General features: G+C 34.3%; 1 protein-coding gene across 2 annotated transcripts; it reads right to left on the bottom strand.

The window, feature by feature from the left end:
- Positions 1–375: 375 nt before the first annotated feature.
- rswl (tRNA methyltransferase roswell) lies at positions 376–12,331 on the bottom strand. 2 transcript variants are annotated; one of them, XM_043009599.2, is made up of 8 exons: positions 12,192–12,331; positions 8,726–8,873; positions 7,353–8,070; positions 6,627–6,743; positions 6,201–6,421; positions 5,197–5,276; positions 4,773–4,923; positions 376–748 (listed from the first exon to the last, which is right to left on the bottom strand). In XM_043009599.2, the coding sequence occupies exons 2-8, from the start codon at positions 8,830–8,832 to the stop codon at positions 730–732; spliced, it is 1,413 nt and encodes a 470-aa protein (XP_042865533.2). In that variant the 5' UTR covers positions 8,833–8,873; positions 12,192–12,331; the 3' UTR covers positions 376–729. The 2 variants fall into 2 exon arrangements, with proteins under 2 accessions (XP_042865533.2, XP_042865535.2); XM_043009601.2 differs by having other exon boundaries at positions 12,285–12,331.
- Positions 12,332–12,500: the final 169 nt, after the last annotated feature.

Below are 12,500 nucleotides of genomic sequence, written 5' to 3'. Positions count from 1 at the left end.
ATACACAGAGCAAGCAAGTGAGAGAAAGAGAGACAGAGAGACAGAGAGACAGAGAGACAGAGAGACAGAGAGACAGAGAGATAGAGAGATAGAGAGATAGAGAGAGAGAGAGAATGAGAATGAGAATATGATGTACAGTACAGTAACAGTAACATTTTTTTTTCTTACTTTTTTTTATTAATTCTATCATCTAATTTTCCATGGAATTATAAAAAAATAATATTATGCATAGAATTCTAAATATATTAATTACACACAAGTTTCTTCTTCATAAATCACTATATTATCAGTAAGGACTTAATAAATCTGATTTTAAAAGTAACTCTTGAAATGATCTCCATATGTATCAATGTGTATGAAGAAAACACAAATAAATCAATGGACTTATTATCTTTATTATATGCCATCCAATAAGTAAAGCAACATTCAGTAACTGGAAAGGCTTTGTACATAATTTACAAAATATAATTACAGAGAAATACACTATGTACAGTATCTGTCCATTATGTATACATTAAACATTTGACAGTGACAATATACAGCAGGAATAATTGTAGTAATCGGCACACACTTAACTTTAGAGAGATCCTATTTTCTATTATCTGACAATAATATAATCTATTTACAGTCACTATATCACATTAAATAATCTTCCTCTGTCTGCCACTGTATTTCCTGCCAATATCTTCTTGATTCTATTTTCATGGATGTTGTGACTTTTTCTTGTGCCTAATATCTTCTGTTCTTCCTGTGGGAATTTTTAAAAAAATTAGAAATTAGTTCAAAGATTCAATCAATATAAAATGATTTGTAACATTTACTTCGAAGACTTTACAATGGAATAAAGAATATTCGCATTTTTTCAAAAAAATTGTAAAAAATAAATAAAACCACCAAAGGATAAAAGAGAAAACTTAATAACTAATAACAATATGCAATCTAAAAATGTACACTACATTGTACATTATCTTTTCTTGGAAACATAAACCTAAAACATGTGTTGGAGAATTCAACATAATCCAGATCTATATTCAAGATTTTCTAGTACTAGCAGTACTACTTAAGTAAAATAAATGTGCATAATCAATATCATGGATCTGGCAAATGAAGATGTAGAAATTTCAACTCTTAAGTCTACATTATACAACCATTTACTAAATTCAAATGACATTCTTTAACTCTATCATACAGCTTGGATCATGTGTATCTGATACTGTCAAAGCAGAATCATACCTTTTCTTGTCTTGACAAAAATCAACCTCAATGTTGATATTTGTCAATTCTTAAGTAAAGATAATTTGAAGTTAGTTTTCCCTTTCACTCTGATATTCTCTAATCTCATTGGTGCACCATGAATTTCAAGTACACCAAAAACTAGCAAAAGCATGAGAGCTCTTTTTGACAACAGTAACTATTAAACTTGATTTTTAAATTATGCTTGCTGTACATGCATTCACAGCTTGAAAATATCCCTATCATACCAGATCTGTGACTCTCAAATAAACACTTAGGAAACGAAGGCTTAGTCATCTTATGATTGTATCAGGTCTGTATTCACTCAATAAAAAAACATGAAGAAGTTTAACACCCTCATGAAAGTCTTGAGCTTCCACCATTGTGAGCTTATGTGACACAGCCACTTTTAGAAGAGGAAACAAATTAAACATTCTGGTGGCTAATGGCATCTAAACATCTCAGGCTCACTCAGTACCACCAATGAGAGAGAATGTTCAGGATTATTCTTTCTCTGATGTTGTCCTCCATCAGGGAATAGACCTTATTCACATGGTTATCTTATGTTGCATATGAAAAAGGCCTAAAGTGGAAAGCACCCTATACTAGAAGTCCCATCACTGTAAAACTGCAGCCATTTTTGTGTTTGTCCTTTTCTGTGTTCTACTGTATTGTGAGACTTGTATGTGTCATATGACAGGTTTTATCAATGTTGCCGTTGACTAAAATTATAGGATAGGGTCCATATCAGCTCATTATTTTCTTTATACTCAGTGTAATAGACATATTTTTGTTTTATGAGAGGACAAAAAGTAACTTCATTTTTTTGCATTTGTGTACTGTCATAAACAAATACAAAAGCATAACACCATCCACAATGAGGATAACATGAAGAGCTGGGGAAAAAAAAAGGAAACCTGTGCTTAGGACTGCAAATGCCACAGCACAAGGCAGCCTTCCTGGCACAAGGGAACATTGTAGACACTGGGCATGATCTGAGTCACTTTCTTCTCATTCAGCCTACAAATCCTTCATCACAGGCACTTTAGAGCAAGAGGCCAGCATCTTGCTATATGTCAATGCTCTCTGAAGATAGTGCTTGCTAGAAACTGTAGATATGGATGCTATTCAAGGCTCTCTCTCCTGCTCGGGTTAGGAGAGACTGGTGCTATCTATGTTTTGGATTTTAGAATAAACCCATTGTAATTATGATTGCACATGTTGTCATCACTCACTAAATACTCATAGTCTAATAAAAAAAACACAGTTATCCACACTATCACAACATTAAAGATGGCAAGCTGACTGTCATCATGTATGTCACAATGCCCGCTATCAGGCCAAAAACTTGTGCATCATAAATGACATGACACACCTTTGCAATGTGTTACATGTGTATACAAATCTTTATTTATCCCTCTAGCAACATACAACTCATGCTCAAGCAATTAAAGAAATTTCTTGGCTATAAAGTGGAGTAAACAAACAATGCACGTATACTCTCTCTGCCAATCAACACGTAAATGAGCATGTACTGGTGGGTCAGTGGTGGGCCAGCTGTCTGTTGCTAGATGCAGGATACCACCACATGGTGAATATTACCCTTTTTTTCTTTTTTTTATTAACTTACAACATTTACAGACAATATTCACCAATATAATGATCAGGAACAATAAAAGAACTATTCTATGAAAATCAAAATCATGAGATTGGGTAGGTAACTTTGCAGGTTAAACCACTCTACAAAGTGCTCAGCAACATTTGAAAAAGGTCTTTGAGGGTAAAAGTTATTAATCATGCAAGAAAATACCAAATTCTAGTGCTCTTAGGAACATTCATGTGCAAATTTTCTTGAAAAACCTGTCATTTTTTAATCTGTTTTTTTTCTGAACTAGTTTCAACAATCAAAATGTCCTTAAAACTATATAATTTTGGCATCAACAATGCATAACTGTGTAAACTCATTTTTTTTTTTTTTTATATAATAAGTCAATTTAGAACTGTGTAACAGTCATGAATTGAAAAAAAATCATTTTCAAGGGGTAATTTCATCAAGAGATCATGCCTGGTGGCTGGGCAAAATAGTATCAACGAAAGACATTCATGAAAAAAAAGTTGATAAACAAAAACTAATCTAAAATTTGACCTATCTTATCAGCTTTAGAGTTGACAAATCCTTCACCAACATAATGTAATTGGGATTCAACTGGTACTAACAAACTACCACAAAGTCTAAATCTCTGTTAACCCATTCACGCCAGTTGACTTGCTATCATGGGGTCGAAAAATGTCCCTGGACCCGGGGAACATCCTGAGACGCGGTACACTTTCTGGCCGCGCCCCGGGAGCCCAGTAGTGACACACTGAAACGTCGGCAATAGATCGCTAGATTGTTCTCAAATATAATAATTTTACATAATTTCTTAAACTCTGTTATTTTAGTTTAGGTGTTTGAGTGTCATAAAATCAGACAAAGTTAAAAAAATGACGTCACAGAAAACTACGTGACATTGATGACATGGTAATTTCTGTTTCCTGACCGGTTGAATAAAAAGATCTGAGTTGAAAAATTATTGTAAAATCAAATGTGTTTGGCCAAAAAATAAAATAAAAATAAAAAATTACTAATGCAATACTACTTCTAATTTGTTGATTACCCACGATATCACGTCACGAGGTACATGCACATACTCATATGTACGTGTATGATTATTCATACTGTTGTTCTTTTTGTTGTGGTAAAATAAAAAGAAAAAAGTATAAAACATGTTTTTTGATGCCCCAATAACAGATTGCTTCCACTTTCCTTTGGTATTATCACATAGAAGTGAAGAATATAGGCAAAGTTCAATCAAAAAAAGCTAAATAGGCATCACTGTAACATGTTTTTTTCACTAAATTAACTCCTCTGAACATGGCAATATATTTACGTGTCTTTACAATGTAGACATACTCATGAAAACCATAAGAATAGGGTGGGTGAAAAACGCTCTGAGAGGATCAAAGCAGCCCCGCGCATCACAAAAACACCCCGGCACGAAGCGTTGCACGCTTGTTATCTTCCCAGCGTTAGCGGGAGTAGGCAAAAATACATCCCGTCGTGGATGGGTTAAATACAGTGTCAAAAAAATACATGTGCTCTTTTGTTCTTTCTTTCTTTGCTTCGTTTTCTCTTTTTTTTTCATTGTGTAAGACCAATCACTTTTACATAGAAAATAAAATACAAAAATGGAATATCTTTGTAACCTCACATACAATCCCAAATAAAAAAAATTGTCTGTCTTAGAGGACACCTAATCTTGGTAGATACTAGATACTAAAGTAAAGAAATCAATAAAAAGTGTAGAAAAAATTTCAGCTTTACAATAGTCATTATTAATCTCTAGAATGCTTTACTTAAATAGCATCTCAAACTTTTTTTCAAAGCTTACATCTTTGTGTTCATTAGGAAAAGAAAAAAGTTTGTTGATCACACAAGTCACTGACATTTGTGAAAAGGTACACATTACTATAATCAAAACTGACATCTAAACACCTACTTCATGCGTGGCGCAGAATCAGAACGATTGGAAATTCTTTTCCCTTTTCCTAACCCCATCTTCTTGCGCAAAATGGCCTCCAAATCTTCTTGGTTTAAAGCAGGCCGCAGCTTCCTGCGAGGGACATGTCGCAGAGCATATTGCCAATTACCTGAAATATTTTAAAAGTTATCATTTTGTTGCAAAAGTAATGCTTCAAAACAGTAATGAATTTAATTCATTTTTGTGTTGGTTTACATTTTTTACATATTCATTCCTCATCACTCTTTCTTTTCTCCTTTTCCTTGTATTTTCCCAATTAAGAGCTCTTCTCCTTTTCCCTCCTTTACTGCTTTCCCACATTTTCCTCTTTCTACTCATCTCCCTCTCCTGTCTTCAGAAAGACCAAATGCCAAGTAAGGCTAGAAGCCAACAGAGCACTCACCTGTGTGCTTAACATCAAGCAGGATGCTAACAATTTGGTTTAGCGTCAGGCACTTGCCTCCATGGCCCCAATTCAGGTACCTGATGGAGTAAGGAGACAGATGTACTCACAAGTTTCATAAAGAAGTAGTAGTAGTAGCTTTAGATCTACTGCTATTACAATTAGAACTTTTCAAAAGATAGAATGGACTACAATCCTAACCTTAGCTATGCTTACACCAGTTATCACTTAACCTAAAACATGCATATTACATTATATACTATTACTGCTACTGCTATTGCTATTAATAATAATAATAATAATAATAATAATAATAATAATAATAATAATAACAACAGTGATAACTTCTTTTCATTAGATAAAATGGCCTCCAATCCTCTCCTTACAGCCATGCCTACACTTCTATCTGTAGCTTAACCAAGATTATATTACCCAATACTTTCACACAATGAGATCTTCATCTCTTATAATTCATTCAACAGCGAGTGGATGTTTGAGGGCTTGATGACAGTTCCCCTCAGCCTAGGCAGAGCATACCAGAGAAGTAAAAATAACAGACTACACCTTTTCTTAGCAACTATGTAGTTCCTTCATTGTTGCTTTTTTCCACCAGCTTTGCATAGAAAGATTTGGTCTTAGGACTCATTCTTCCGGAAGTTGTAAGAGGCAATTGTGTTAAAGTTCCATGATAAAAGTTTTGCTTATGAGTTATTGGTAATACTGATACTGCTATTGCTAATAAAAATAAAAATAACAATAGCAATAACAATAACAATGATAATATTGATATTGATAATGATACTGATACTGATACTGATACTGATACTGATACTGATAATGATAACAATAACGATGACGAAGATGATGACAATGACAATAGTAGTAACAACAGCAGTAGCAGTAATAATAATAACTATGATTTTTTTTAAGCATCAAAAAAAAAAAAAAAAAAATATTAATAACAATAACCACAACTATAGTAATAATAAGAATAGTAACAACACCTGTCGAGTGGCAGTTTCTGCATGCGAATGCCCTCCCTCTTGGCCTTGGCCAGGGTTACTGGCTCATTTTCACCCGTGTCAACTATGCCTCCTACAATGTATACGGCATCATGGTCATATGTGGTCATCTCCTCCCGGCAGTGGGGGGTGAGATACACTAGCTTGTCCTTGGGAAATCGATCCAAGTAGCTCTCACCCGTGATGGTCAGGGGGAACTCTGGCTGCCGGACAAGATTCAAGATGAAATACAGAAGTAATGGACATGGAGAAAAATAACAATATAGATAGTCAAATACAAAATTCATTACTAACTTTGCAATTAAAATGAAAAAATTCATCATAATTTCTAATCTGCACCTAGGAGATAGTTAAATCTTTCAAATATCAATGCATTCCAAAAAATATCCAAGTGCACCAATTCCTTACCTTCTCAGCAATGGGTATATATCGCAAGAGTCGACGAACAGTGTCCGACTCTGGCGCAACATTGCAGAAAAGTAAGTTGTAGGGGTCGGGATGGACTCGATTTTCCCCAAACAGCATCTGATTAAGAAATATTTTCCTGTGATCTTTTTTTCCTTTTTTTATTTTTATTTTAGTTATTCATTCAATTTATACTCTACCCACTTCTATTATCATTAAGCTATCTATTATCTATTATCCAAATATACTCCTAGTAATAAAGAGTTATACAAATATTTGGTACAAAAGGAATGTATACAAAAGGGAAGGAGGAACCTTCCCATCTACTTATCTACTCAACTATTGTTTTATCTTTACTTTCTTAATACTCCTTTCCTATTCAAGAAGGCGTGAGTAGAATTTAGTCAAGTATACAGTTAATGATAAACATAATTTGCTTCATAATCTAAAAAATTCCAATGTGCAGTTATGTTAGAATTGATCTAATAATGAATATATATAAACATTCATAAAAAATAAATTGATATCCCCTTGCCGTCAGGTGACTGCCACACATGTTATGGAGATCTCTACAATTTCTCCAACACCAAGAGAATAATATCCCCTTCATTAAGGGTGAAACCAATGAGATCACCATGATGTGTTATAAGTGTACATGGCATTATGGGGATAAGTAAATATATACAAGGTTGGATCACTTAACAGGTTAGGAAGTAAACCAACACTGACCTGGAGCTGAAAAGCACAGTTTTGTCTTTCTCGGTTGCTCATGACAGCATCAAAGTCCAAGTCCAAAACAAGTGGCTGGCCATGAATCATGGCGGATATAAGACGTGAGTGGTAGAAATTATTGATCGTGGAATCCCTCACATAAAGGAAGATGCTATTGAGCCATAAACCATAGCGGATGTGTCCACCATCCTCCTCCTCTCCAATCTCAGCCTTCCTTTCCTCTCTCTGTCTCTCTTCTTCTTCTCGTTTGAGCCTCATCATCTCTTTCTTCTTCTTCTTGTTCTCTTGCTTTATCTGGTTCTTCCACAAGAAGGCAAGGTACTTCCTGCGTCCCTTCCGCGAGGTCTTGGTGAGGAGTTCTCTCCACTGTTCCTCAGATATGACATCTGGGACATTGAACCCCTCCTGCCGGTAGAGCTCTACTTCCAGCTCTACCAGCGCTCGGAAGTCTGCTCCACTTTCATCCACTTTACCTACTTCCTCTATAGCAGTTTCTTCACTGACCTTAGCATTATTGTCTTCATTAACTACTGCTTTTGTACAATAAAAGTTTTGTCTTATGGGCTGTCTTGTATTATGCAACAGATATCGACTGGTTGTGGATGCTGTTTTTACCACAGCTTTTGCTGCAGTGTGTGCCTCTGTACAATAACATCTTCCTTGCAGTCTTTTGCTTATCTGTATCCCTATTGATATGCCTGTTCCTTTTGACTGTCTGGAATTTAAAATCTATATCAGAAAAACATCTTTTATGAAATAAGCAAAGATGAAATTTTCTAGAAGCTAAAAACACATCTCAAAAGACTTGAGGCTTTCAAATATCAGATCAACAATTAGAGCATACTAAGCCTACAACACTTGTTAAGCACCTCATTATAATGATACACTTTTTAACTCTACAGATTTAAATCTAATCAATCCAAATAACACCCAGGGAGAGCAGCACTAAACCACTTGACCAAAATAACCCCCAGACATTCCCTTTCTACTCACAGTCATACCTAAGAAGCGTCACAAACAACTCCCATAGGGGCAAGAGCTCAGAGATGCAAATATAACATATGAGGCTTATATCTATGATGGAACAATGCAATACTGTACTATAATATCATTGTTTTTTTATGGGGGTTATTTAATCAAGTCATCTTAATGCAAGATAGCTGTATATCTACATTAATGCACTAGTAGATTAATCCATCATAGAGTGAAGCATAGAATTGAGAACAAGAGATGACTGATAATATCAACTAGTGTCCAAACTATAATTTTGATAATGATATAAAAAAATACTCCCTTTGGTAATTCAAAAGAAAACTAAAATAAAAGAATAAAAACAGATTAGTAAGAGCCCTGGGCCACAAAATACAAACCTAAGCTCCAAGGCAGACAGGCTGCATAAGTCTCTCAGAAACAACTGTCTTGTGGTCGATCTCAAGGCCTTTGAAGCAGCAGCCCCAATCTTTGGTAGCAGCAGCATTGTTTCCTCATTTATGTCTCACCAAAAGACCATTACTGATCCTGTTTAGAATAAAGGAAAAAACAAAATTCATTAAGAATCTATTTTCATTTGCCTGTTTATGTTGTTGGCACTGCTTGATACCTAATATTCATAATGATCCAAACAAACAATGATATTGAACATTAACAGTGAGCTTTACAATCTATAGATTAAGGTAAATAACAATTTAATTATTCAAAAGTATTAAATGACTATAAATTCCTGTGCCACCAGCTATCCATCATAGCTAAAGTAGGGCAAAGAAAGTTGTAAGGTTAGTTCAACTGAGAAAAAAAATTAATAAAATATCATTTCTCTCTCAACATGACTTGCTTATTTTTGTGTGAAGAAGGTGTTTTAATCTTTTATTTTGACTTGTTTTATATATAAGACAAGTAAAAATACATGATCAATCAATTCTAAATCCTTTTTCTTTTATGACACAGTTGTCACACATTGAAAAGAAGAGTATAAATCTGTAAAATACATGAAAACAATTGAAAAGGGGCAATTACCATGATCATAACTAATGTGTTTAAAAAATGCAGCTGTCCCTTACTTGTCATCATCAAATAAGGAAATTGCCTCTGTCGCAGCGCTGAAGGCAAATATACTACGGCAGCTGCTTTATCTATCTCATAAGTTTACTTTTACCAATATACAACAATAATGTAACAGACATACCTATAATACAAGGTTAAATGTAAATGGAGTAACTGAATTCTAAGACATTTCTCTCCTAGACTACAGTTATCACAAATTGAAAAATAAATTCATTTCATAAATAAGAAGAATGAATACAATAAAAATGGCCTTCCCTTTCATTACTATGATCATCATTATTATCATGTTTGGTAGTGACCCAAGCTCTATCCTGCCAGAATACATGTACTATAGTTATCTTGGAATTTGTATAGTAAAGTTTGCATCACCAATACCTATAATTTTGGTTGCTATAATAGAGTTCTTGTGATATATATTTCTGTACTAATTTTTGCTCTAATACAACATCTACAGCAATGGTACTGACCCCTGTAACTAGGGAAGGCATGAAATATACCAAGGAAATTCCGGTAAATGTCCAGTTTTGTACAGCGTATTACATGAATCTGCTATCATTTTCTACTGCAAATGATGTTTTTGGAATCGTTAAAGTCCTGATAGTGGGGCAGGGTATGGAGTATATTAGGGAAACTATGAGGTAAAACATGCTTAAATGTAATAAATATGTAATACAAGCATATAAAAAAAATAATAATAAAAAAATAAAAAAAAGTTAAAATCAGTCATGTCTGCCATTAACCAAAATCTCCGAAATATAAAGCACCAACTTAAGATTCAAAGGGAACACACTTTCAGCAAACCCGGTGGTAAAAAACTTATAACCTCCACTTAAAACCCCCTAGTCAGGTGGCTCTACCCCTTGGATCCCCATGATCTTTATATATTTATATATTTCAAGACTTGGGGCAAGTGATGGACACAAAGACAGAAACTGATGTCCCTTTTTTCTTTTTTTGCGACAATGTTGATTGAAGAATGCCCAATAATCGATATACCAATGAAAACAAAACTTTTCTCACTGACACTCCTTAACCCATTGAGTACGGGTGTCATGACATACATGAAGTAGGAGTTTTGGCCTGACAACGGGCGTCATGACGTACATGACGTTCGGGGATTTTGGAATACTATGCTATTTTATTGTGCTATGAAAAAGGAATGAGTGATGATGGCTACTGCAGTCATAATTACTATAATTACCGCAATACCGTGCTAGCTTAACGTCCAAAACCTAGATGGCACCACTTTTTCCAAGCACCAGTAGGAGAGAGAGCCTTGAATGGCACCCATCCACGGTCTCTAGCAAGCACTGTCTCTATAGAGCGATGGCACACACTAAGTTGATGAACCCTTGCTCAAAACTACCGCCGATAAAGGATGTGCAGGCAGAACGAGAAAAGGAAGGTGACTCAATCCATACCCAGTGTCTAAAATGTGCTCCTGTGCCAAATAGGATGCATTTCACTGTGGCAAACTCTCAGTCACAAGCACAGGTTTCATTCCTCTTCCCTACTCTTCATCTTAACACTTTATTATCGTGTTATATGTTTTGTATTCGTTCATGACACACAAAAAAACTAAAAAAAAAAGTTGTCTTGTGTCCCTCCAAAAAAAACACAATCTTCTAACACAACATTGAGTATAAAATAATGAGCTAAATAAAATACTATAATACAATTTTAGTAACAGCCAGCACTGAAGAGCCTGTTTCAGATGGCACATAAAGTCCATCTAAAAAATAAAACACAACACAAAATAAATAAAAAAAACCAAACTAAATTTAACCCAAAGACGAAAGAATTACTATTCATTACTGAATGAGAGTATTGGATTCTCCTCTAATTATAAAAGCAATAAAACAACTGGCAAGCAAAATTTAAATTCCGTCTGCAATGGGTTAAGGAATGTTGGCCGAGGAACTGTCAAATCAAAAGATTATGAAAAATTGTTGGATATGTTAGATTTCTTGAAAATGGACGAAATATACAATTGTGAAAGGCAAGACACTTTCAAATGGAATTAATACTTTTTACAATCGCGTAGTAACACATGAAGTAGTTTATTTTGCTGGCCCATCAAACTTGCTGAATAGCTATCCAAAACTTCACCTATATCGAGATTTCATTATTGACATTTAATTATTGGTAAAAACTCATAATGGCAACAATCAGTTATCCTCATATAACCCAAATAAAGATTACATCAAAGTAAACAATAAAAAAAAGTAAAAATAATAAATTGTGCTTCTACCACATATACAAAGCTTATATCAAGGTTCTGTGAGAGCTAAGGCCTCCACGTCATTGGCACGCTTACAAAGGCCATCAAACATTCAACACATATATTGTGGTGAATGTAAAGATTGCTTGATGCTGCACCACTCTATATCTGGGCATTATACATTGTAGGAAATCCACTAATACCAACTTTATCTTAGCATTGGTGACATGGACTTATCCTGAATATCTTGATGTTAATCGAAACTTTGATTGTGTGCAGTTTACTTAAAAGAATGATGTTTGGTAACTTGGCTTATCAACAATGTTTTATATTGGAAAGTAAATAACTAGTGTGCTTTATCTATAACCTGTTAATTTAATCACACCTCTGAATTTAGACACAATTTACCAACATATACTACCATGTCAAATATTAGTACGTAAGATACATGCTACTGCATATATAATTTCCAAATTAATTACCACTGTCGTCAGGTTCTTGTTTAATTTATCTATGCATGAGTTAATTATTCAAAAGTAATTCAACACAATTACCTTGCTACTCAATTTCTGTGCTACTAAGTGACTCGATGAAATATGAGATATATTTCAAGCGACATTAATAATGAGAGAAACTGAAGAACTTCCACCGCCCGAGCCTCTGGTTTGAACAACAGCATGAGTTTGCCGGGATCAGCTGTTTACAAAACATTTAATTATTTCGGGAAGGATCAAAAGGATATAAAAAGATACAAAAATAATTCGATTTTATTATAATAATATTTGTATTATCTGTATTTACGAAATTATTTGTCAATATTATATTACTTATATGTTGATAAGATTATCAAAGGGAGACAAGGT

This window comes from Penaeus japonicus, unplaced genomic scaffold (genome assembly GCF_977035675.1).
Source record: "Penaeus japonicus unplaced genomic scaffold, GWHDUDI00000001_assembly GWHDUDI00000016, whole genome shotgun sequence".
NCBI classification, from domain to species: domain Eukaryota; kingdom Metazoa; phylum Arthropoda; class Malacostraca; order Decapoda; family Penaeidae; genus Penaeus; species Penaeus japonicus.
The sequence above is the reverse complement of the archived record's forward strand: the minus strand, read 5'-3'. Positions and strand labels throughout refer to the sequence as shown.